Source organism: Coccinella septempunctata, chromosome 1 (genome assembly GCF_907165205.1).
Source record: "Coccinella septempunctata chromosome 1, icCocSept1.1, whole genome shotgun sequence".
NCBI lineage: Eukaryota > Metazoa > Arthropoda > Insecta > Coleoptera > Coccinellidae > Coccinella > Coccinella septempunctata.
This window is the reverse complement of record NC_058189.1, coordinates 59675031-59702626: the sequence shown is the minus strand read 5'-3', so window position 1 is coordinate 59702626 and position 27596 is coordinate 59675031. Positions and strand designations below refer to the sequence as shown.

General features: G+C 39.3%; 1 protein-coding gene across 1 annotated transcript in view; it reads right to left on the bottom strand.

Annotated features, from left to right (window-relative positions):
• Positions 1-27596, bottom strand: part of LOC123319277 (low-density lipoprotein receptor-related protein 2) — a 62571-nt gene that overhangs the window by 4385 nt on the left and 30590 nt on the right. Inside the window, exons 3-31 of the mRNA XM_044906153.1 lie at positions 27278-27409; positions 23857-24102; positions 22023-22277; positions 20231-20631; positions 19624-20137; positions 17585-17882; positions 16782-17526; positions 15368-15686; positions 15063-15284; positions 14195-14446; positions 13944-14137; positions 13622-13882; positions 13380-13566; positions 12931-13318; positions 12534-12859; positions 12090-12478; positions 8940-11733; positions 8697-8878; positions 5421-5677; positions 5069-5259; positions 4782-4993; positions 4543-4726; positions 4231-4456; positions 3632-4179; positions 2832-3483; positions 2543-2773; positions 2275-2483; positions 1947-2214; positions 496-897 (exon numbers count right to left, since the gene is read on the bottom strand). Of these exons, the coding sequence (XP_044762088.1) occupies positions 496-897; positions 1947-2214; positions 2275-2483; positions 2543-2773; positions 2832-3483; positions 3632-4179; positions 4231-4456; positions 4543-4726; positions 4782-4993; positions 5069-5259; positions 5421-5677; positions 8697-8878; positions 8940-11733; positions 12090-12478; positions 12534-12859; positions 12931-13318; positions 13380-13566; positions 13622-13882; positions 13944-14137; positions 14195-14446; positions 15063-15284; positions 15368-15686; positions 16782-17526; positions 17585-17882; positions 19624-20137; positions 20231-20631; positions 22023-22277; positions 23857-24102; positions 27278-27409 (11485 nt within the window). The remainder of the gene's footprint in view (positions 1-495; positions 898-1946; positions 2215-2274; positions 2484-2542; positions 2774-2831; positions 3484-3631; positions 4180-4230; positions 4457-4542; positions 4727-4781; positions 4994-5068; positions 5260-5420; positions 5678-8696; positions 8879-8939; positions 11734-12089; positions 12479-12533; positions 12860-12930; positions 13319-13379; positions 13567-13621; positions 13883-13943; positions 14138-14194; positions 14447-15062; positions 15285-15367; positions 15687-16781; positions 17527-17584; positions 17883-19623; positions 20138-20230; positions 20632-22022; positions 22278-23856; positions 24103-27277; positions 27410-27596) is intronic.

Below are 27596 nucleotides of genomic sequence, written 5' to 3'. Positions count from 1 at the left end.
ATGCGAGAACAATTTGAATCCCAGGACAGGAGATAATTAAAAAAAAACTGATTTTTGTGACCTTCATGGCCAATTTTTATTGTTTCGGCTTGCTGTCAGATTATATTTTTCCGTTATTCTTGAATCGTTAGCTTCAGAATAAGAAAAAAAGCCACCGCGCTCGAGAATGCACACGTGACGTTTTTTTCACCATTTTGGCACCCCCCAACACATTTTCGTCACGCTTAAATTGTCAGATCAAGAGAATGTATTCTTTACAACATGTAATTAACCACATTTGTCTTAATAATCTGACACGCTCGAGTATGTACAATGATCGTTTTTTCCTACTATTTTGACAGGCTGTCCTAAACAATTCCCCTTATATATAGGTTGAGGTACTCTACAGGGTCCAAGGTATCTCCCCTTATATTATATAAATTTCCCGCTTGGGCTCCCCAACTATTAAATTTGAATTTTTTTGCCGAAATAGAATGTTATATAAAAATCATTTACCTGGGTATGCACTTCCTGTTATTGCACTGGAATCTCCTCAGGACGTCGCAGTTGAAGTTGCTACAAATAGAGGGCGACTCATCGGATCCATCACCGCAGTCGTCTGTACCATCGCAGATATCACTTTGGCTGATGCACAGGTTGTTGTTGCACTGGAACTTGAACTCAGGGCAGTATCGTCCACCTGGGTACTTGGGTGGACAGCCTTTCTCATCAGACATATCTCTGCAATCCCTCTCTCCATCGCATCGGTAATAGGAGGCGATGCAGTGACCCGAGTAACATTGGAAGGTGTTGTTCTTGCACTGGAACCCGGTACAATCCATTTCGTCCGAATTGTCGCCGCAGTCGTTCTCGTGATCGCAGCGCCATCTCGTGGATATGCATTTTCCGTTATTACACCTGGAAAAATTGACATGTGGTCGTGGTTTCTTCGGATTCCAATCAATTTATTATAGATTAAACTGATCGGATGCCAAAAAGTATAGGCTCTTCATAAGGTGAACTCAGCAATGCTACTTATGTGATTTTCGATGGCCATGTATATACAGGGTATTTTCAAAGGTGAGGCTTTTTTTGACAGAAGGTCGAACTCATCAAAAAAAGCCGTTTCACCAAAAATTGTCTATATAAAATATCCAAGATATCTGAGATACAACTTAGAAGTTCGACAAAATTTCATTGAATTTCAAGTACGGGACTGTCGAAGGTGACTCCGGCGTCGCAAAAACGAAACAAAACATAAACATATGGCTGGACAATGAATGGTTCAGTACCAAGTTCTTCGGATTAGATGCATCAGGTCGCTTTTGAGAGAATCATAATTGTTGTATCGTGCAATTTAGGGTGAAAAAAAATGTAGAAAATCGAGGCAGTTTCTTGAAAGTGTTTATGTTAGTTATGTTGAAAAAGTGCTATGATGTTTCCCCATTTCATCCCGTTTTTTACGACGATTGTTGGAATGTTCGAACAAGAAGATTGTGATGCCTGTTGTGAAAAAAATTGTGAATAATTTAGACGAATTTTATTGGTGAGAATTTGAAGTATTATTCTACTTTTTACACTTGTGTCCTAAGTCTCTTCAGTCAGTTAGTATCGAAATGAGCCATTTCATGAAATCGTGTAAGTTAATAAAAAATAAAGAGAACAATTCGGCAATCCTAAGTTTCCATTTTCATTAACACGTAAATCTCGAACGAGCCAATATCCTAAACGAAACCGCATGGTTGAATCGGGAGATAAATTTTTTCCCACTGCTTTCCGATAATTCAGCCAACAAATGGTCGTATTAGGATCTATTTCAGTAATCATTTTCGAAATTTTTTTCAACTTTGTCATTTCGAAAGTGTTGTATAGGTGATTTTTGGTGAAAAGATTCATTTTGACCAGTGTAAATGAATTTATAACAGCAATTTGTGCCTGACTGCCTGAACAAGTGGGTTGTTACTCACCTGAATTCGGATTCAGAGCATTCTCTGAAAACGTTCTGACAAAGTTCTTTGGCCTCGTCAGAACCATCACCGCAATCATCAGAATAATCGCATTTCCAGCCCTTCGGTATACACCTGTTATTCTTGCACTTCATCTCAGTTTCAGGGTCGCAAGCTGGGCAGTTCTCCGGTAGCTCATCTGAACCGTCTCTGCAGTCATCCTTACCGTCGCAGAACAACCATTGAGGGATGCAACGATAATTAGATCTACCAGGACAACGCTGCCATCCTGAAAATCAAAAGTCGAATCAATAGTTCACATGAGGGACTTGTTCGAATGTGATCTTACCAGTGGTACAATTCCTCTGTCTGCACATATAAGCCGGTTCATCTGAATCATCACCGCAATCGTTGTCGAAGTCGCAAACCCACAGCTTCTGTATGCATCTTCCATTTTTACACGTGAATTCGGTGTCGGGATCACATGTCCTGTTGTGGCATATCTCCAAGGCCTCGTCTGATCCATCCTTACAGTCGATGTCCCCATCGCACTTCCAACTGAAACAATTTATTCGAATAGTACCTACCCTTTTTAGATATTATCAAATCGCACAAACCTGTCCAAAATGCAACGACCATTCGATTTGCACTTGAATTCCAACTCAGGACAAGGTAAGTCACATTTCTGTTCGTCCGATCCATCGCCACAGTCGTCAGTTCCATCGCAGATCGTTGATGAAGCTGTGCAGAAACCATTTTGACATTGGAAGGTTCCACTACGACACTGTCGCGCTGGACAGGATTCTGGTTCGTCCGAACCATCTCTGCAATCCTTCTCTCCGTCGCACCTAAAAAAGTTGGTAATAAATCTCTTCCTGAATTAAACATTCACGTAGATAAACATACTTCCAAAACCATGGAATACATTTTTCATCTGCGCCCTTGCACTGCCATTGTCCAGCGGTACAGTTGGCAACACACGTCTTCTTATCGCTAGCCAAATAAAACTGGTTGGGACATGCGCATTTGTAAGTCGTATTAGTGTTGCCTTCCTCCCCGTAGCTATCGATGTTCAAATAAGAAGATATATGGGGCGGAGCAATGAGACAAAGGTGTGAACATCCTCCGTTGTTTGTCCCACATGGATTGCTGTATTTAATTTGTCTCAAGGGATGTACGATGTGGATATCATAGGGCTTGTGCGTTGTGTTACGTAGCACCCTCAAATCAGCTCCCGTATGTTTGTTGGCCCTACTGATCGCTTTCAGATTCCAATCGGTCCAATAAATGTAATCGTCGAACAAACTCAAAGCGAATACATGTGGAACCTTGGATCCGGATAGGACAATGTGTCTGTTATGGCCTTCTAGATCGGAGTAAGCGATGTAATCCAAATGAGCGTCCGCCCAATAGAGTTTGTCGGCGAAAAAGTCTATGGTGATGGCATTAGGCCAGGCGATATCATCGTTCCAATTCAGAATCATCGTGAAATTTGAACCGTCCATGCCAATCTTCCCAATGTATGCTTGTAAGTGCCAAGATGTAAAGTATAAATAACCTGAAATTAACAGCACATTGAGTACCAATTTAATTTTCAGATGAAAGAATTTATGTTTTCAAACAATCATCCAGGGTGTCTCATTTTCAAGAAGAATTTTTTTTTGCGTCAAACACCCTGTAAATAGGATAGGGATAGATAATCCTACCTGTTCCTGGATGGACGATTATCGCCCTTGGATCGGGTATACCAGATTTCAGAGTTTTCCTCTTGGTACCATCAAGTTCGGCAACGTCAAGATTCTTAGAATGTCGGTCCAGCCAATAAATCTTCCTACCGACCCAATCTATCGAAATTCCTTCCAGACCGTGCGAGTCATGCCTGATGACAGGTTCCTTCACTGTAGTACCGAATTTCGCCCTGTAAATTGTCTTGGCAGTGACGTCGCAGAAGTACATGTATTGCTCGACATAGTCGAAGTCCAAAGCTACAACGTTCAATAGGTCCTGATGGACCAAACTGTAGACCGTAGCATCGACGGACATGTTTCTGACGTAGTACTTGTTGCTGAATATCAGCCACGGCTTGATGTTGTCCTTGCGCTTGCAGCTGTGTTCGTCTAGTTCTCTTTCGTAATAAACATCGTTACATTTACAGTAGTAGCTGCCTGGGGTGTTCGAACAGTATTGTGAACAAATGCCTGGTTTTTCTGTACATTCGTCCAGATCTGCACATGCCTTGCCGTCTTCTAATAATCTGTAATGAAAGGGTATTACTACAAATTTCTGAACATTTTAATCAACTCACTTGTAGCCCTGGTTGCATTCACAGTAAAATCCGGTGAGCGTATCAACGCACTTGTGTCCACATTGATTTATCTCAACTTTGGCACATTCATCAACGTTACAATGCAGGGGCTCGTCAGATTCATCCGCACAATCTGCTACTTTATTACACACAAGATGATAATCGATGCATTGTCCATTATTACATCTGAACTGACTCGAATTGGCACACGTACTGTTTTCTTTGACTATATTTGAAAAAGAACAAAAATTCATTGAAAGAATTAATCATTTAAAAAAAAACATAAAAGATGGAAACATAAGAAAAACATACCACAATTGACTTCATCTGAATGATCACCGCAATCATCTTCTCCATCACACCTATACTGACTTCTTATACACTTGAAATTTTGGCATGTGAATTCATTACTCGAACAAGTCTTGTATTTCAAATTACATTCCCTTCCTTCGTCGGTTCCATCACCGCAGTCATTATCGTGGTCACAAAGCCAACCCTGTAACGATATATCAATATAAATATGAACTAATGAACTCGTTAACAACACTCACTTTGTTGATACAACGTCCGTTTCCGCAAGTGAAGAGATCATCGCTACAAGGTTGCGGTGTGGCGCAATGGTATAGAGTCGAATTTTCATCAGCGCCATCTACACAGTCTGGATCGCCATCACACAGCCACTTTTTGGGGATACACTGAACCCTACCCCAGGATTTATTTGCTTCACAGGTGAATTCAGTGTCTTCATCGCATTTTCTATCGTCTACAAAATATTTCAGAGTTAGATTTTAATTAGACAACAATTGGAATAAACGTGTAATCTCCTGAGAAAACTTACTGCATTGATGTCGGCTATCTTCGTCACTGTTATCAAGACAATCGTTATCCCCATCACATATATAAATCCTTGGTACACAGTTACCATTATCACAAGTGAACAGATCGCCGAAGCAAGTTCTTCCTTCGCTTTTACAATATTCCGGTGGTTCATCTGCTTTATCACCACAATCGTCATCTCCGTCACAATACCTTTTGAAAAAAGGATTTTATATGAGATTAGGAAACAAGAAATTCATCTTTGTCAGCAACAAATTGTGGAACAAAACGATTCATCCGACCTAATTTGGACAATCCAAATCATGTCGACTTAGGTCATGAAGAATGGATTTTTCCCTCAATCTACTACTCACCATGCCGCTGGGATACATCTGTGGTTCGGACATCTAAAACTATTCTGAGAACATTCCCTCTGGGCACAGTGTACTGGATTTTCATCGGAATTATCTCCACAATCGTTGTCGCCATCGCAGAGCCAATATGGTTCAACGCAAATGTTCGTTTTTTCACATTTGAGGTGGTTAGGCGGGCATGTTGTGTTGGTAGGACACCTTTCATGAGTTTCGTCAGATGTTATGTTGTCCTTGCAGTCGTTCACGCCATTGCATACCTGGAAATATTTATGGGATGATTCGGAGATCCAAGACATATAAAGTATTCCACTAATTAAGTAGTAAGTTCTAATTTCTAATGTATAATTCCTGTGGAAGTTATGCCATGCTACGAGGGTGTATTGATATCTAGTTAGCCTAGACAAGGTCCATGCATAAAAAAATTATAGGAACAAAAACTCATTAAAAGTGTCAGTGTGAAGTTTGAGGATGTAAAAGAAAGAAGATGTCCACCGAAATTGTGAAAATCTAAAAATTGGAGTATCGAGCCATCATCAAGTACCTGTATTTAAAAGGGTTAAGAGGTAAGCAGATATACGAGGATATGCTTGATACCCTTAGTGATCAATGTCCTTTGTATGCGAGCGTGAAAAATTGGACTGCAAGCTTTAAAAGAGGTAAATTTTCCATTGAAGTTAATGACAGATGGGGAAGGCCAGTTTCTGTGTCAGTCCCCAAAAATATCGATGCAGTTCATGACATGGTTTTATGAGACCGTCGAATTGGACTAAAACGGATATCTGCAGGCCCGGATCTAGGGGGGGGCAAGCGGGGCGCTTGCCCCGGGCGCCAGCTCAAGGGGGCGCCAAAATCAACCAGAGGTGAAAATTTTTTTACTTTTGATTTTCTCGGAAAAAATTAATTTCCTAGTTCTAAAATGGAAAGTGTAGAATGGAAACATGATAAACCATCACTATGCCTAAAATCTTTAAAATCAATGAGGGATCAATTAACTGCATATTATTCAGTCATCTACGAATGACCGCCACACTTGGGTGAAATAGGTTGAAAGATCTGATATGTTCACACTGCGTCGCAAGCAGTAATTTCTTTGCCTGCCTACTCATCCCTTCTCATCTGGAACTAAGGGCCAAAATTTCCGATTTTCTATAGACCATAACTTAAAAACTAATCCTTTCAGCATAATTCTGTTTGCATATTCGTAATCTATGCCTTAGTAAAAACACCAATTTTGGTGGAAATCGGTAAGATTGAAATTTCTTCAAATTCTCCATAGATGTACCGAGTTTTTCACCATGATATGAGCGTCCCTACTAAGAGAGGTACAAAAAAATGTCTTATACAAAAGTTTCACGAAATTGAGTGTTTTAAAATGTTTTCACAAAATGAAATATATACAGAGTGGGCGATTTTTTGAAGAATATTTTTGGTCTCCGATCAAAACCGAATTCATTCTGTAGGTACACTAATTCGAGGGCGTAGAACACGAATATGCAAACAAGTATTTAAAAAAAAATCATTTTTCAAGTTATGGTCGATGGAAAATCGGACATTTTGGACCTTCGCGGAAAAATTCATAAAATCTGAACTGTTCGTGATAGATGAATGAAGTGTGGTTTTTTATATTTGCAAAGAACCAATTCATCACCAAAAAAACAGCATATGACTAGTGCCTTTTTTTCTAGCTGCTACAGCTCCTCAAATTTGACCAATATTTCCGAAATTTTGCACTAAGAGTGATTTATTTCTCAAAATACTGATCCTCCAAAAATCTAATTGCATATTCGTGATCTTCGACCTTGAATTAATATGTAAAATGATCCGGGTCGACATATGTAGCTAAAAAAATAAATTTTTGTTCGGAATAATTTCGTTCATGAAGCGCGGGTAAAAACGATAGACGAGGGCGGGTTGCAAACGACATTCTTGTAAATACAAACTTTTTTATTTTTCGAACGATGGCAACCCGAGTCATTTTTTTTTACTAATTCGAGGTCGTAGATTACGAATATGCAATTTTTGGGAGTATTTTGGGAAAAGAATAACTTTTAAAGGAATAATGAATGAGAAAAAATATCTTTTGTTGGAACAATGGGAAAAAAATAAGAGTGATTTTTTTCCCAAAGTACTCATCTTAGGAAAAATCTAATTGCATAATCTATACGACCTCGAACTAGTGAAAAAAATAACTCGGGTTGAAAGCGATGACGAATATGCAATTAGATTTTTCCTACGAACCTTAGAAGGGGGGGGGGGGGGGGCGCCATCATGAATTTTTGCTCCGGTCAGAAAAAATCGTAGATCCGGGCCTGGATATCTGAAGCACTGAATATTTCATACGAACGCGTTCATCATATAGTTCACGTCAATTTGGACATGAGAAAAATTGCTGCAAAGTGGATCCCCAAATGTTTGAATGTTGACCAAAAGCGTGCAAGGGTAGAAGCATCACGTTCGATCTGTGCTAGATTTGAAAATGATGTAGACTTCTTAAACCGAATTGTTACTATGGATGAGACTTGGGTACATTTCTACGATCTAGAAACAAAGCAACAATTGATGGAATGGCGACACTCTGGTTCTCCAAGACCTAAGAAGTTTCGTGTCCAAAAATCTTCTTGAAAAAAGTTTTTGTTTCAGTTTTTGGGGATTGCCATGGAGTAATCATGATTGATTTTTTGGATAAGGGTAGAACAATAACCGGAGATTACTATTCGACATTACTGACCACTCTACGGGAAAAAATTAAAGAGAAAAGACGCGGAAAGCTATCCGAAGGTGTTTTGTTTTTGCAAGACAACGCCCCTGCACACAAATCTCATGTTGCCATGCAAAAAATTCGCGATTTAGGGTTTGAATCACCAGATTTGGCTCCATCCGACTATCATCCCTATAAAATAATAATAATAATAATAATACCGTACTTTATTATCTCAAAAGGCCATCGACCAAAGTCCTTCAGCCTATCATCCCTATCCTCAACTGAAAAAAGTTTAAAAGGTCGTAACTTTTCTTCCAACGAGGAGGTAATAAAAGCTGTGGAGGTCTGGTTTGCAAAGCAAGAAGAAACATTTTTTTTTAAGGTCTGGAGACATTGCAGGTTGCTCTAATAAATGAATCCAATTAAGAGGAGAATATGTTGAGTAATAAAATATATTGAGATTGAAATTTCGTTTGGTTCCATAGTAGGCTACGAATTTTTCAATATATCCTCGTACTCTAATGCTCTCATAACCACACTGAAATGTTCAGTTTTAACAAAAGAAATCAACTGACCTGTGACATGGGTATGCATCTATGATTTGCGCATGTAAATTCGCCATCTGCACAAGGTGCATATGTACAGTCTCTCTCATCGGAGCCATCTTTGCAATCGTTTTCATAATCACATTTCCAAGATTTGAATATGCATCTGCCATTATCACAGCGGAATTCATTAGTAGAACATGAGTGGAAAGCTGAAAGGAGGTATCATTTGATCAAATTCATGGAGTTTTTGGATAAATGATGTATACTTACAACAATATTTCTCGTCTTCATCACTGGAGTCGCCACAGTCATCCTCCCCATCACAAGCCCACATTCTAGAAATGCACCTTCCATTTCTACAATAGAATTTGCTGGAGTCACAACTCAAATTCTTGGCAACGCACATCCTTCCCTCGTTGACTAGTTTAGTGTTATCGGCACATCTACATTCCGCTTGTCCATTTATTCCAGGATGGCAGCTTTGGGCACATCCACCGTTATTGATTTGACAAGGATTGACACTGCATCGCTGCCTCATCGGTGAAAATACTTGAATATCTCTAGGACTGTCCTCCAGTTTCTTCACCATCTCAATCATGTTGGCACCTGTGTGTTTCTCAGCTCTATACACGCCTCTGAGTTGCAAGTCGGTCCAGTACATGTATTTGCCGTATATTGTTATTGAGAAAGGATAAATAGTGGCAGATATGAGTACTTCCCGATTTTTCCCGTTCAAATCTGACCTTTCGATTTTTTCCCTAACAGCGTCAGTCCAGTAGAGCATTTGATCGTCGTAATCGATCGCTAAACCAGATGGCTGAGCCAAATTTTTGTCGATAATGACTGTTTTCAAAGAGCCTGCCATCGTGGTTCTCATAATTTTACCAGAAGTGCCAAATTTTCCCCAATCGGTGTAGAATAATGTTCCATTGCATGGATTTATAACAATTGCTCTTGGTCTCTCAACTCTTGTTATCATTATCAAATCCGAGCCGTCTAAGTTCATGGCGTATATACTGTGGTTTGAGGAATCAGTCCAATATACTTTCTTCTGGGTCCAGTCGTACGCTATGCCTTCTGGATTTATTGTTTTATTTATGATAGTCTTGATGCTTTCTATGGTAGGATTAGAGGAAGGCATCCAGGCTATACGGGCTGCTGGACGTATCTGAGTGAACAATATTTTCTCATCCTTGTAATCGAAATCAATACCTACGACATTGGTCAAGTTGGTTAACGGTTTGAAGGGAATACTTGTCGATTTCAGATCTAGATTGATTACTCTGATCTCTGTGCGGGTGGAGAACACCAAGTATTCATCAACGAAAGTGCAAGTCTTGTTTTGATTGTTGATATCAGGTTGTCCAGTTGCGCAGTCGCACCTGTAACTATACGGATTTTCCTCTGTATTGAATGAGAAGCACAACTGTTCGCAACCTCCATTCGATTCCTTGCACATGTTCATTTCGTCGTCGGGCTGATTCGACGCATCGAAAATCACGATGTCCCTCAGTTTTGGTAAGTTTGTTCTCAACATCGTTGGAAGACCGACGGTGTTAGCGACTTTGGGAGCTTTGAAAATCGTCTGTAGGTTTCTGTCGACCCAGTATACGTCTGATTTGTGAACAGCTATACCCATAGGGTTCGGTAAGTTCCTTCTGATTATCACCCTCTCTGAGCCTTTGTAAGAAATTTTTTGGATTATGTCCAATTTCGAGTCCACCCAGTATACGTCGTGGTTGCTCATATCGATTGTGATATCTCGAGGATTGCTTATGCCAGAAGTGATTAAGGACTTCCAATTCGAACCATCTAGGTTACATCTACCTATTCTTGGATACTGTCCATAATCTATCCAATAGATGTATCTCTTGATTGGATTAACAGCAATTTCCCTTGGAGCATCCACGGTTGTCTTCACAAGAACTTTCCGATAACTTCCATCTAGTTTGCAGACTTCCAAGTAATTTTCGTGGGGGTATACATTGGTGAAATACAAGTAATTTGATATCCAGTCGATGGTAAGTCCTCGTATACCATTGCTTCCTATGCCTTCCTTGATTATGTGTTGAATTTCTGTACCATTCGGTCTGATTCTAAATATTCCATTCCACATGCCTCTGTTGAATTCTACCCAGTAAATCCAACTCTGTGCGTAGTGAACATCGACGTGTAGGATGTGATGACCTGGGCCACTAATTGGTACCATAGCCTCTGAGCTATCTTTCAAACTGTATCCTCTCGTTGTATCGAGTTGAGAGACAACAGCAAATGTTTTGTACGGGATACACCCATTTTGTTCTTTCTTATAACCAATACCACAAGCACATACTTTGGTTCCCCCTTCAGCCGGGATACATATATGGGCACATCCTCCGTTGTTTTGTAAGCAGGGGTGATTTACTAGAGGGCGCTTTTTGAATATAGTGAACGTCTTGAGCTCGGGTTCATTTTCTAAGATCATTTTAGGATTTTGACCTGAGGGCAGATCCACTCTGACTAACTTTTCATATTGAGGATCCAAATAATATAAGCGACTTGCCAAAACGCCCAAAGCCTTTGGGAAGGCTATATTATCTTTCGTCTCCAGGATATTCTTTCTTCCATTACCGAATACGTCTATAGCGACTACCAATGGTGGAAACTGAGTGCTGTAGTACAACATTTTGTTTTCGATATCGATGGCTAATGCTTCAGGCCTTTCAACATTATCCACTAAAATTATAGATGAAGACCCATCCATATTGGCCTTTCCAATTTTTTGAGGAACCCCGTAACCTCCCTCATCAGCCCAGTATAATTTTCCATCAAAGGGGTCCAGACAAATCGCTCTTGGTTTAGCGACAGAGGATCTGTTACCATCATTCGCTAATATTATTTTTCGCTGTTTGATCTTGCTGTCAACCCTCACTACTTCGATATTGTTGGCTATCTGGTTGCCGATATAAAGGTTTCTTCCTAACCAGTCGAATGCTATTGTTGACGGGGATCCGACAATTCCAGAGTCCGGTCCGAAAAGTTGGGTCTTTTTACCGCCTCCAAAAGGCGCGGTGAACACAGTGTACTGAAAAAAAAGTCGAGGTATAAGTACATTGGGTTTCCCGATCAATTTTGACTTGTTTTCATGATAACTACGAATCGGTTAAATGTATTAAAAAGGAAACTGGAAATTTTCGGTACCAAACGAACTTAACTTAATATTTTGACGCAATTATTTAATATATTAAAAAAAAATGGAATAGTTGAAAAATGGTAGATGGATTCGCGATATCGTGCGCCCGCAGGGCGCCGGCTGTCGCGAGCGAAGCGAGAAACTTCCTCTAAGAGAATCCCGTTTCTTAAAAACCATTCTGGTGTTTGGATTAGTTTGGATTAGCTATGCCAATAAGAAAAATAGTGATTTTAATTATAATAACTCACATTATTATCACCATCTTTATCTTCAATCCAATAGATCATATTGCTCTTCCTGTCATAATCAATTTGTACTCCATTGTCCACGCCTACAATCGAAGAAATGAAACCTGAAGTGGAATCTCCCGGTACAAGAGAAACGTCCAACAATTGGGAGCCTTTGATAACCATCAGGTATGACGTGTCCTCTTCGACGCATTTACCTTCAGGGGTTATTTTGAAGCCAGTTTTGCATTTACACGTGAACCCAGATGCGGATGTTGGCGAGAGTAGACATATATGTTGACAAGGCGAATCCTTGCACGGGTTTTCAGAGATAGGTTGAAGTGAAGGATGATAAACATGTATACTCAGCGGTTGTGAAATCAAGTGACTAACAACAGTTTGGTTTGTACCTAAAAAGAAAGGGAAATAACAGATTTTTTCTCCGAGATAAACTATAATGCTTACCTCTGAATTTGTTTGTGGACAAAACTCTGTTCAATTGACGGTCTGTCCAGAAGAGCGTTTCTTCGAATAGGGTTAGTGAATGCGGATGTAATAAATAGTGACTTCCAGCAAGTACTTGTTGTCGACCACTGCCGTTATAATAACAGAAATCTATGAAGTCCAATTTAGAATCGGCGAAATATACCCTTTGAGTCGTGGTGTCTAATGTTAAACCATTTGGCCAATAGATTTTTGTGTTGATTATGACAGACCTGTTGGTACCGTCCATTCCTATCCTCTCAATTCTTGGATTTTCTCCCCAATCTGTCCAGAAAAGCCACCTAGTTCTAAAAAAAAAGATAACGTTAGGAATCCATCAAAAATCAAATCAGAATCGATTTGTCAAACATCTACATACCCTGGACTAGGATCCAGGCACATTCCCCTAGGCTGTGTAATATTCTCCTTGACCAACACAATCCTGTTCGATCCATTCTCTTTAGCAACTTCAATAGTGTTAAGTTTCGAGTCCAGCCAATATAAGTTACCGGCAATCCAATCGTAAGCTAAACCTTCAACCAAATCCAAGCCATTGGAAATTATATCCACAGTTTCTTGGCCCCTATCCAATCTTGAGATCTTCCTCAATTTCATATCAGACCAGAATATGGTACCGGAATGCATGTTTGAAGCAGTTGCCACAACATTTTCCACTATTATTGGCACCCTCTCTAACCCTTGTTCTTTGAGATCAGCAATAAGAATGGAGTGTCTGTTAGAAATGATGAGGAAGGCTGCTGAATGATCTGGAAGTAGAAGAACCGGTTAAAATCCATATTTTCTGCTTTTAAAATGTTAAAAACTCACTGAAAGCTTTACAGGAGTGTTTGTCTGGTTCCAAAGTATACCCAGCTACACAACTGCACATGTAGCCTCTTTTAAGGTTGGTACACGTCTGTGAACATAATCCAGGTGGTTCGCATTCGTTAACGTCTTCACAAGTGAAACCGTCTTTGCTGAGTACTTCCCCTTTCGGACATAAACATAACGGTCCCTGAAACAATCCTCATAAATATAAGTTCTTCAAGTGTTACGAATTCAAGACATACCGATGGAGTTTGTTTACACCCATTGGAACATAGTCCGTTTTGATGTTTACATTCATTCAAATCACAGCCTTCTCCCTCATCTGCGCCGTTTGGACAGTGGGGAGTTCCATCGCAAACATTGGTTAAATTAACACATCTCTCTGTCACATCAGGACACAGCCATTGGCCATCTGGGCATCTGAATGGTGGCTTGACGCAGCCGTGAATGTAACTTTCATCAGAGCCATCTAGACAATCATCCCTTCCATCACAAATATAAGCCTGAAACATTGAAAAACATCCCATAGAAATTGGAATTGAGGTTGAATGTTAATAGCTGTACCTTGAAAACGCAGTTGGAATTGTTGCACTTGTAAAAGTTGATGGGACAGTCGACTTGTCCACAAGATTCTGGTTCATCGGATTTATCTTCGCAGTCTGGAGTTCCATCACAATACCAGGCTTTTGGCAGACATATTCCAGATGATTGACATTGGAATTGTTTGTCAGGGTTGCATTGGTTTGGTGGAATGGATGCTGCAATTAAAAAAGATGGTTTTCGACATCCCATTGATAGATATGAGCTCTACTTACGACATCCCAATTCATCACTTCCATCGTTACAGTCGGGTATTCCGTCGCACTTGTAATTTTCTTGGACACACTGCTTCTGATCAGTGCATTTGAATTGGTTCGATTGGCAAACAATAGGAGGGCAGTCCTGTTCGTCTTGTTTGTCGAAGCAATCATCATCGCCATCGCACACCCAATTTTGTGGTATGCAATGCCCGGTTCTAGGACATGTGAATTGGTAGTAAGCACAAGTTTTCTCTGCGCAAGAATCACCTGAAACGAAAAATGATAATGAACACTAGATTTTGAAATATGATCGTTAGCATCAACTTCCTGGTGTGCCCCTGTATACCGGTCACCTGAGGTCATAAAACATAATAATATCGCGAAATTTGAATTTGGTGAATGAATGATATCTATAAAAAATGTCCGAAACATCTAAATACAACAGGACCGTTGAGGAAGCAAGGAAGGAATTCGACTGCTCCTATGATAAATAAAGTTACGACGTGTACAAATGTATCTGGTTCCATCAGGATACTCCCTAAGCACGTGAACAACATCAAGTTCTTTCCCTCCAGCAGCAGATGATGACTTCATAATGAACTTTTTTCCAAGACTTTTGCCACAGCCGTCTTAACACTTTGGAGGGCTCTGCTTTTGCCAACTTTGCCTGTGGTTAGACATAAACTAGGCGACATGAAGTTCAATGAATATGAAGAAGGTGCACAAGATCCTTCAGTCACTCAATACCAATAAGGTTGCTAGACTCTATGGTATACCAGCTCTGGTAATTGAGAAATGTTCCCACTCTTCCCGAAGGATGAAAACTGAAAACCTAACCTAACCTAAACTAAGTGGAAGCTTAATAAGAAAATAATATTCCTACCTTCATCTGAACCATCTCCACAATCGTTTTCCGAATCGCACTTCCAACTGCTAGGTATACATCTGTCATTCTCACATTTGAACTGTGTAGATCCACAAGTAACGTTGCCACATCCAGTTTCGTCACTGTAATCGCCACAATCGTTCTCCCCATCACATTTGAAGTTCATCGGAATGCATCTTCCAGATTTACACTGGAATTCGTTAGTACGACACGTTGGTTCTGAAAATCGTAGGTATAAGAATGTGAAACTCGATGCAGATAAGGAGAAATCTATGTAAGAAAATGAAAAGAGGTATACTCACTTGTGCAGTTTTGTTCTTCATCACTATTATCCAAACAATCATCGTCTCCATCGCAAACCCATGATTTCGGTATGCATCTCTGATTATTACAGGTGAAGTCCCAGTTGTTAGGACACGCTTGTACGGGTGGTTCAGAGCTTGAATCAGGTTGACAACTCTTCTGATCATCCATAAGTTTTTCCCCGTACGGACAACCACATCTGGCAACTAGCGATTGACCGCCATTTAGAGGTACAGCGAAGCATAACTTCTGACAGCCACCGTTGAAGTTCCAGCAAGGATGTGAGCTGCTGATTCTCTGCTCAGCTTCGCTGAATATCTAAAATTGGAATATATTGAGTGACATCAATATTTAAACACCTAATTATCTGCCATCGTGACCAGTACGGTCTATTGTGGCACACAAACAAGCTCATAGAGCTTAACCTTCCCCTCAAGTCCCATATTCTTGAGAGAAGAGATTATGTTAGTGGTGGAATGGTTCCTGAGCTCCTCTAGAGTCAGCTTGAGAGAACCAAGGGTTTCTAGGCTGATTATATCTGCCGCCAAGCAGTCACAAGAGATATGCACAACTGTTTCGCCCTCCTTCAGACGATCCACAGAGGGTTTCGTAGATGATGCCAAGTTTAAGAAGTTGTGCTCTGAATCGGTAATGTCCTGTAGAGACAGCCATGATAGATATCAGTTTAGTTCCAGAGAGAATTCTAGCGAATAGTTGGGCATCCGATAACTCGTTTCCACTGAAGCCTCAGTATCCAGGTATCTAAAAGAGTTTCAATCTGATACACCCTCCTAAATGAAAGAGGGTAGGGTAGATCTGCCTTCCAGTGAGATCTAATGATAGCTTGACCATCCGTCAGGATATTTATTTACCTTCGTGTCCAGCCCATGTCGAAATGGTGACTGACGCAAAGATTAATGGCGATTTTTTCTGAAATGCTGAGGCTAGCCTACTAGCCACTAAGCTCCGTGAGGACCCTACTACCGTAGAGCCTAGCTCAGGATCCATTTTTGACTCTGGAATAGTCAATAAACCGGCGAGGTTCCTGTTAGTAACCTTGTAGCAGAACTAGTCATAGCTGCTGGGGAGCAGGAAGGTAAAAGTTCTGTACAGGCTGATCCTTGTTATGAACAGATCAGTCTGCAATTCGGTTAGGAGCTGGTCAAGCACGGGAACTGTCTGGATCGTTCAGAATTAAATTGTAGTGTCTGTGAGTTGCTAGTCTTGCTTTCCTCGCACAATGTGAATATCATAAAGGTCTGGTAGTATCTTCATGGCTGCAGTTGGAGTAGAGCGGAATATCCCAGACATCATGAGACATGCCTTACATTTACATAGAAATATACAAGCATGTGTAGGTCATGGCGCTTCTGAGGAAACGATACACTTAGTAATTAATGATGTTCTACTTGCCTTAACTCCGTAAAGTCTGTTCGTCTGCGATTCTTTAACAAGCGTTTCCTCTCCCTCTCCGGTCAACTTGTGTAGTTTAATGATGGCGTCTAATCTCCAATCCGTAATATACATATAGTCCCTGAATACGACAATACTGAACGGATGCCTGATGAGCCTGGAGTTTATGGTCTTCAGATCAGTACCGTCCAGTTTCGAATGTTGGACGTGATCCAGCAAGGCGTCGCACCAATAAAGTCTGTCCGTTTCGAAATCGATCGATAGACCGTTAGGCCATCCCAAAGTTAAATTCCTGAAGACAGTGAGGTTAGTACCGTCGGTGTATGATCTAGAAATATTCGCCGGTCTGTCCCATTCGGAAAAGAACACGAAACCCCTATTTGGATGTACGACAATAGCTCTTGGACGTTTTAGGTTCTTCAGCAAGGTCCTACGGTACGTTATGTTCCTTGTCGACAACACGTTCAGTGTACCTTTCCTGCTGTCTATGTAGTATAAGTTTTTAGCTGCCCAGTCGACGGCAAGCCCTTCAACTCCTTCGTTTTGGGAAGCTAAGATGATCTCTTTAGAACTACCGTTTCTGTGGACTCTATATATGACGTCTTGAAGGACGTCTGAATAGTAGATGTGCTCGTCCCTCGCGTCGAAATCTAGACCGACGAATCGCGCCCTGCGGGACACCACCGGTAAGATGGCGTCGCTGAATCCTTCAACAACCGGGTTCAGTACTCTTCCCTTGATAAATCTGAAATTCGAAAACATGTAACAATTCTGCTGGGTATATCAGATAATGGTTGGCTCACCTATGTTGTGAGAACATCAAGAACTCTGAAACGAGCTCACAATTCCTCTCATCTTCAGCCAATCGCCATCCTATGTTGCAAGCGCATCGGTATCCCAATTCTGCGCCAGCGTTTGTTACGATGCACATGTGTTGGCAGAAACCGTTTGTGTGACCACAAGGGCTGGTTATGAACGGCTGAACGAGGGGATGGACAGCTTTAACCGCCTTAGGGTCTCTCACGTCCTTCGTTTTGAAGAATGGTTGGATACTTGAGGTTCCTCCGTACTTATCCACGGACATTATGCCTTGTTTAGTTCCTAAATGGGTGGAAAATGATCGTTAAAATGTGAAGATAATAGAAAATACTCTAGAAAATACACTGCGCAAAAAAATTAACGCATATTATGGAAATCTGAAATTTATTCTACAACTAAAGGTGTTCTCAATGATAATTATTTTTATCAGAATTATGCATGCATATGTCCACTTTCAACGGTTTTCTTCAATACAGATGTTTTTTCCCAGCAGGAATAAAAAAAGATGATAACAGATTTTTAATGTATTGGCTCCATTCTAAAATCAGTTGTTCTCGATCAATTCTAGTGATCAATAGTTTTTCTTTCGTTTGATTTTCTTCACTCGATCGCTATGCAACGCGAAACACGCAATTTGACTCAAGAGGAATATGCCCAAGCGGTAGTTTTGCGAGAAGAAGGGTGGACATACACAAGAATTGCAGAAAGGTTTGGAGTTTCCAATACAAGTGTGTCCAGAATGTTGCAGCGATTCAGGAAGACAGGTATGAATGTCCGAAGACCAGGACAGGGTAGACCATGGGTAACAACTGCCATTCAAGAACGTTACTTGAGAGTTTCTTCGTTGAGACATCGGTTTGCAACCGCTCGCCTCCTTCAAATTCAGCTTGAGCAAACTCATGAGGTGCAAATTAGCACTCAGACAATGAGAAATCGCCTCAGAGAATATGATTTAAGGCCTCGTGTTGCGGCAAGAGGCCCAGCTCTTACCCCACCCATCGAAGGGTGCGTTTGGATTTTACGAGAGAGCATATCCATTGGGAAGAGGCCGATTGGGAAAGAGTTCTCTTCACAGATGAGTCTAGATTCTGCCTATACCATTGTGATCGACGTTCCCTTGTATACAGACGTCCACATGAAAAATATGGTCAGTGCAATTTCCTGAATACTACTGGTTTCGGGGGAGGATCGATTATGGTATGGGGTGGAATATCTTTGACTGCTCGCACAGACCTATTGGTCGTTGATAATGGAGCTATGAATGCTAATAAGTATATAAGGAACATTCTCGAAGAGCATATAGTGCCATTTGCCCCTTATATTGATGAAACTTTCATTCTTATGCATGCTAATGCCAGACCCCATCGTGCGCGCATCGTTCGGGAGTAGGTACCTTGAAGAGGTTGAAGTCTCTCGAATGGAATGGCCAGCAAGAAGTCCAGATCTCAATTCGATTGAGCAGGTTTGTGACAACCTCAATATCATGCTCAGAAAATCATCCAGCTACTCTTAATGACTTAGGAATCCAATTCGGAGAAATCCGGGAAGGATTAGATCAGAACATTTTAAGATCACTCATTTTGAGTATGAACCGTCGTTGCCGAGCTGTAATTAACGCAAGGGGTGGAAATACCAAGTATTAAATCACTTATCAGCATTTCAGTATTTTGAAAATTGTTCATTTCTCTTCTTTCACATAAGATTCGGTGAAATCCTGAATTTTTCTTCCATTTAATGTGTCTTGTTTCGTTCAAAACCTTCCCGAGAAAACATAAAAAATAAGTTATAAAGTCAATGTAGAGTTAACTTTCATTAAAATTGAGATTTTCAGAATGTGCGTTAATTTTTTTGGGCAGTGTATAACATCTGGGGGGGCTCATGGTAAACACAACGATCGAGTACCACATAATAGAGCGCGAAGTGAACAATCAAATTCTGAGGTTATATCAAAACCTGAGTAGTAAACCAACTTTGGTTTACTACTACCGGCGCTCCTAATTCGAGTATTTCAGTGTTGGCTTACCATCTGTCCAATATATCCTGTTCTCGAAAAGCGTCAAGCGGGCTGGACTTGGCACCGGCTGTCCTCTGATCACCAAAAACCGCCTTTCGCCGTTGTAATCAACCGTCTCAATATAATCCAACAGACTGTCGCACCAGAACACCCTCTTCGTTATTATATCCACAGTCACCCCCACGGCTTTGTAGGCGGCTTCTGCCACTATCGCACGTGGATTGGTACCGTCCATGTTGGCCCTGAGTATCTGCGAGCTGTCAGCGATGAACATGTAACCAATGGACGGATCCAGGGCTATGTCGGCCGGATTTGTGAGGTTAGAACCCAAGGCCACAGCGTGCCATCTGCCGTGTAGCTCGAAAACATCGATTTTGAGCCCAATGGCGTCCACTACGTAGAGTTTGTCCCCGACCCAATCCACGGCCAAGGCTACGGGCATCCAAAAACTAGGGAGGGTGATGTCGACGTCACTGACGTGGACTATACTGGTGCCGGTTTCTCTCAACTGCTGGGAATGAATCTGAAGAAGGATAAGAATGTATAATGATCGCATACCAAAGCTTATTAAAGTATTAAACCTAAGAAAGAATGGAAGGACATGAGTAAAACTCACCCTTTTAGTTTTTACATCCGACCAAAACAGGATGTTCTCATCGAAATGGTAATCCAAACCGCTTCCGCTTGTCGTATTGGTGATGACGGTGCTAGAACCTGCAGAATTCAAACTTATGATGGACTTCTCGTGGATGAACATAATCTTCAGATACTCAGCGTCTTGCGCGCTGCATTTCGTCCTGTTGGCTAGAGTGAAGCCTGTAGCACACGCGCAGGTGTACCCGCTGGGCGTATTTGTGCACAGCTGCTCGCAGTGCCCCCACTCCAAACATTCGTCTCTGTCGATGCAGGTGGTGTTATCGGGCGCCAATTTTTCGCCATCTTTGCAATAGCAAATGCCACCGTTTGGTGACGCCCTGCATTTGTACTGGCATTGGAGGGCTGCGCAAGAAGCGCTCGCTAGAAAAATATCGAAATTTTATAGAATACAAAAATAGTTCCATACGAGTGATGACAATAACCTGAAAGAACACTACGAATGGCCTTGACATTGTTCGATTTTCAATATCCTCTCACTATTTCAAGTTATAATTGTGATAAGGAAATTCTTCAAAATGTGCCAAAAAAAAATGATGAAAATAGTTACGGGTTATTATAGCATTTGAGGCCGGTTTATTCAACCATTTTCTCAAAATGAATATGAAATTGAAGTAAGTCCCGAGTTAAGTCCTATTCGTAGGTATGTACTATATGTAGGGTAGTTACAGGAAAAATTATTGATTTTGTTAGTGAAGAAAAATAGTCAATGCCAATTTTACCAAACACACTTTGATGTCTTCAGATGGAAAGTGAAGGAAAGTCGGTCATTTTTTCGTTCGTTGAATTTTCAATTTGAAAAGAAAACATCAAACAAATAAAAAGCAACAAGACTGATTAGCTTTCCTTATTGATAAAAACTATTAAACGCCTTAATGAATCATTAAACTGGAAACAGTCAATTTATATGAACAATAAAACCTTACTTAAACACCTCATCCAAATCTTTATCTGCAAATTTCATATACATAATTCATTAAGTATTTTTCCGAGTCATTTGTTGGTCATGAACGAAATTTAAATCCTTATCGTAAAAAAACCTGAACATGTCATCAGTTTTATTAGTATTATTCTAATAATCTACCTGCACCTCTTTGTTCCAGTTCTATTGAATAATATCTCATTTATTCACAAAACTATTCGGTATCAAGTGATTTAAGAGGTGTCTACAACGTTTTAGTAATCAGTTCAAAAAGAGAAAATGAATATCTTACGTCAGACACTACTAATTTATATGAGGTTTCATTATAATTCAATTCAATCAGTTCGTCATCTCGGAAAGTCAGAAATTTTTTTATCCGTCAAACGGAAAAAAAAATTTTTTCATTGAAGAAAAAATATTCATTCATGTTATTAACTTTCCGAGGTGAAATTATATCTTCTATGAACTTTCAGATGAAAAAATTTCTCGAAAAGTCTCGCGATTGACCACAATTCGTATCCTGGTGAAAATGAAAACAGACGTTCGTTAAGTGCTGCCATCTTTTCGATGAAAGTGGAAACTATTGTTATATTCGTAACTTCTACTTATCGGTCAAGTCGTCAAGTGTTCTGGCAACATCCCACATTCTTTACGCCTTATACGGATTGCGAGGAAGTCCCGTGGGCCGTGGTATAAACTGCTCTTAATACTCAATGCTAATACTAACTATAACACATCATTATTCCTAAGAAAAAATAGGAATGGAAGAAGTAGTTCGTGTCAAGTAAAGGGAGATCATAAATAAATAATACAGTCATATAAATCTACTCACAACAGGCAGTCTTTTCATCAGCACCATCTTCACAGTCTCTTTTACCATCGCACAGCTTCGTTTTGGATATGCATTTTCCGCCACCGTTGATGCCACCTTTCGGACAAAGAAAATGATCCGGTGCACAGGAAATCGAAGTACAATTTTTTTCGTCGGACATGTCCGCACAATCGTTGAGACCATCACAGTGAAAACTTACAGGTATGCACAATCCGTTATCACATCGGAACTGTCCGCTATTACAGAGTGGAAAATCTAAAAAAATGGAATATATCAATAGAAGGAAAAAAATTGTACGAGGATGTATTGATATCTAGTTAGCCTAGACCAGTTCCATTCATAAAAAAATATTGCGTTACCATAGCAACGAACAATAATTCATTAGAAGTGTCAGTGTGAAGTTTGAGGACAAAAAAGTAAACCAGAGATGAAATAAATTGAAAGAAAGATGTCCACCGAAATTGTGAAAATCGAAAAATTGGAGTATCGAGCCATCATCGAGTACCAGTATTTGAAAGGGTTAAGGGGTAAGCAGATATACAAAGATACGCTTGATACCCTTGTTGATCAATGTCCTTCGTATGCGACCGTGAAAAATTGGACTGCAAGCTTCAAAAGAGGTAAATTTTCCATTGAAGATGATGACCGATCGGGAAGGCCAATTTCTGTGTCAGTCCCCGAAAATATCGTAATATCGATGCAGTTCATAACATGATTTTATCAGACCGTCGGATTGGGCTAAAACAGATATCTGAAGCACTGAATATTTCAAACGAACGCGTTCATCATATGGTTCACGCCAATTTGGACATGAGAAAAATTGCTGCAAAATGGATCCCCAAATGTTTGAATGTTGACCAAAAGCGTGCAAGGGTAGAAGCATCGCGTTCGATCTGTGCTCGATTTGAGAACGATGAAGACTTCTTAAACCGAATTGTTACTATGGATGAGACTTCGGTAGGTACATTTCTACGATCCAGAAACAAAGCAACAATCGATGGAATGGCGACACTCTGGTTCTCCAAGACCCAAGAAGTTTCGTGTTTAAAAATCTGCTTTAAAAGTTCTTGCTTCAGTTTTTTGGTGCCATCATGATTGATTTTTTTGGATAAGGGTAGAACAATAACCGGAGATTACTATTCGACAATACTGACCACTCTACGGGAAAAAATTAAAGAGAAAAGACGCGGAAATCTATACAAAGGTGTTTTTTGTTTTTACAGGACAACGCCCCTGCACACAAATCTGATGTTGCCATGCAAAAAAATTGTGATTTACGGTTTGAATTACTAGAACACCCCCCTCATTCACCAGATTTGGCTCCATTCGACCATTATCTCTTTCCTCAACTGAAAAAAGTTTAAAAGGTCGTAAATTTTCTTCCAACGAGGAGGTAATAAAAGCTGTGGAGGTCTGATTTGCAGAGACATTTTTTTTGAAAGGTCTAGATACGTTGCAGGTTCGCTGTAAGCATAAGTATAGGAGCATGTCATCTGAAGGAGAATCCTATTTGAACCTTGTGACATTTCAAGCCAAAAAACTTTTCACAATACTCAAAACGTGTTAAGGTTACGACAACTACCAAGGTCCAAAAAATTTATTGCCGATATTATACAATTATATATGAGATGGAAAAGTGTGAATCTCAATTATTTCGCAAGGTTATCGATACAATAAATGTATAAAACAGGATTGGGTATGCATATTTTTTAATATGCATATAGATCATAATATCCAGAAGTGCCGGACGTGAAAACCATTTGGATGGTTGACCGAAATAAGGGACGAAATTCTGATGAAAGCACCTGTTCAATAAATACGGAAATGAACTTACGACATCCCAATTCATCTGATTTATCCCCGCAGTCGTCTTTATGATCGCACTTCATCGAAGACGGGATACATTTCAGACCATTGGCACATCTATATTGGTCAGGAAGGCAGGCGACTCCAGGACATCCTTCTTCGTCCTTACCCGACCTGCAGTCTAAGTAACCGTCGCATTTTTTTTCCTTTGGTATACATGGATCGGAAAGTTTGGAGCCGCAGTGGAAGTCGTCTACTTGGCATTGTCTATATGCTGTGGGGAAGTAAATATTCAATCAGTTAATTGGCAGTAATAAAGATCAATTTTTCTTCAAGTTCAAGAAAAAGGAAAAAAAAACGTTATGTCATTCAGAAATCATGAAATATTATATCTGTAATACAGAGTCGATTGACCAGTTTCAAAGGGCTATGAAAAAAATGGTAAAAAATGGAGAAAAACGGTTTTATTTTTTTGAATCAGTAGGAAATATAGTTTTTGTACAGGATGGCCCGTTTAAAATTCCCTATTCCCTTATCTGAGAAATTGTAATAGCTACAAAAAATAGTTGCTCTTTCGAACTTTACTTTTTTGATTAAAAAAAATTAAAAAAATCAATTACAGACGGGTGGTAACAAGAAGTTACTTTTTGTTAAATGGAACACCCTGTATCTGATTAGTAATTTGAATAGTACTTGAAAAGATATTCTCGAAAACATAGGTCAAAGAGGGTCTACGATTTTTTGTTTTTGATTTTTGACTTAAATAAGTCATAAGCATTTATCTGTGAAAAAGTGTCCAACTTCAGAGGCCTGTAAAATATATTCTATGGAACCTAGGAAGTACTACATGGTGTCAAGAAAATTGTAATTTAGTCTTCTTCTTATTGATACTTTTAAACTTTGAAATTTACAAACAAGTAATCAGTGTTGCCAACATTTGAAAATTGTAGTTTTCCCCATTTTTTTTTAAATGGAACACCCTATATTTTAATACATTTTCGCGTAAAGCGTTCCAAGAGCTATTTGATGATATAGCATATCATGGGTTTCCTGGTCATAGCTTAAGAGTTACAAATAATTTACTTTGGTAAATCTAGAATATTGGTATAATTGAGTAGGTAATGAATGAGTAAAATCGTATCCATAGCAACATAAACAAAAATTATAATAGAATGATCACGCCTAAAGGCAATGAATACAATAATAATGATAAATTCAGATGCATACCACCCGCCGATATGAATATCAACAAGTGTTACGATCTGAATTGAACTAGCCAATTTGCCATCGTCAAGGCTCCAAATTAAGTACGCCCTATCGAAGAAAAGCAGATGCTGACCATGGTTTCGGTCTCATTTGACCTCATCAGGGCAACATAGCATTTTTCTCCGATGGAGAACGTTTGGACTTGATGGACCCTTATTCAATATTGGCAAGCGCTACTGGGTACTATACATTTACTCAGAGCGCCATCCACTAGTTGATATTCATATCGGGGGGTGGTATGCATCTGAATTTATCATTATAAACAAAAATATGTGCCAAAGTTAGAAATGTCAGCTTTAGATTATGGAGATAATTTTTGTTGTTATAGCAACGCTTTCTGTATAATAATCCATTATAAGAATCAAATTGAAATTTTTTCAACATAAATTGATTAGTAGCTCTTGAATTAAGACTAGGAGACCTATGATATGATACATTATCGAATAGCTCTTGAAATTCTCTATATGAAAATGTAAAAAAAAATTGAGAAAAACCATAATGTACAAATTTTGGCACCACTGATTACTTGTTGGTAGTATTCAAAATTTGAAAGCATTAGTAAGTGGAAGACTAAATTACAAATTTTTTGATACCACGTAGAACTTTCTAGGTTCAATAGAATATATTTTACAGGCTTTTGAAGTTGGATACTTTTCGACAAATGAATGCTCATAAGTCAAAAACAAAAAATCATGTCTTTTCAAGCTCTATAACATAACTTTTTGCCACCACCCAGTATATATGATTTTCTTTTCAAAATTTATCAAAAAAATAAAGTTCAAAAGAGCATGAACAACTTTTATATGAAATTTTTTTAGTAGCTATTATACTTTCACAGATAAGGGGATAGGAAATTTTAAACAGGCCACCCTGTACTGAAGTTATGAAAACCATATCTTGAGGCCCATTTAAGAAATCAATCTAAGTGAAAATTTTCCACCATCATAGCCATATTTCGACTATCTCGCGTAATTGATGGAATACGAACCGAAAGTATCCAACATAATACAAGAAAATCGGCTTTTAACTACAACTTTCTTGCATAATGAAGAGTTATCTCAAGTAGGAGAGAACAATACGATATTAATGTCAACTTTCGACAATTAGGCCAATTTCAACATGTGATAAATCACAATAGAGTCCAATTCATTTACATTGTTCGAATTTTGTGGATTTTCCCCTATTACCTAGCGAAATTCATTGTTCTGCGAAACATTAACATGTTTTTTGAGGTACCAGTGGATTCAACAACATTTTACGTTTTAAAAAACTATCAGAATGAATATTTTTTCGTTTTATCCATATCTCCTCGAGAAAAAGAGTAAGAGTGAAGCTAACAAAAGGATTTTCTTGGTCTTTTGGGTTTGATATCCTTAGTAACAGAAGCTCAAGGAATTCAGTTGTAGAAACTTTTTCAAAGGAAAAAAGGTCAATTTTTACTTCACATTACCCGATTTCTCATGTATAATTGCACCTATTGCGAGGGATGGAAAGTAGTTTTGGCATGGCAACCCTAATTTTTGTGCCAGAAATGGATACATCAGTCACTGCTTTAAAGTGTATGTCATTGACCTCAAAATACTTGAAAGAATAAAAATTCGAATTTAATAATTTGTACCATTTCATCCCTATAATGAAAAAAGCATTTATAAAAACTCCAGTCAATGACCAAATCATCCTCAGCGACTAAGGTACTATTTGTGACACAAAAAGTTTCGTTTGCTATTTAAAAAAATTCCACCACCCTTTGAAAATGGTCCATTGAGAACTCCTCAATATTTGGGAAGTTGTCTAATTTGAAACGGAAACAAAAAATTGCTTTTTTTTTCTGTAAAATAGTACGTAAATACCGAAGATATGAATTTAGTGCGTAACTTTTTTATCACACTATATTTGGTTATAATAAACTATTAGTTCTATCGAGGTATGACTTCATATCAAGTGCATAAATGCATAGAATTAGCGGACTCATGAAAGTAGACCGCTAAACGTTCAGTCAACTACGCTTCAATGGGAAATTCGACCAAAAAACTATTCTATTGGTTAACTCTCTCTGCAACATGAAATTAACTACTAACTTCCCATATTTTTCAACAATTATCGACACTTTTTTCTTCTTGATTTACCATTTAAGTTTTTTCTTTCAAGAATTTCAAGTTTTCTGTGAAAAGGTTGATACTTACTACATTCGACTTCGTCAGTTCCATCTATACAATCAACGGTTTTGTCACAGCGATAATATGGCGGTATGCAGTATGTTTTATTCCATATATACTGCCGACACGTTATTTGGCCCTGTTCACACTCTGGTGGAGCTGGAAAAAAGTAGAACAAAGGAGTTAAAAAGCTCATCCTGTTCGATCCCACTCAGGTTCAAAGATATTCTGACGACTTTGGACCAACTATTTCTACTGCTGTCTTTCAATTGGGCCAGTAACAAAGAATGTTTCGAGAGATGATGAACTCCAAAAAATAAGTGATCTTTCTCTAATGAATTTATGT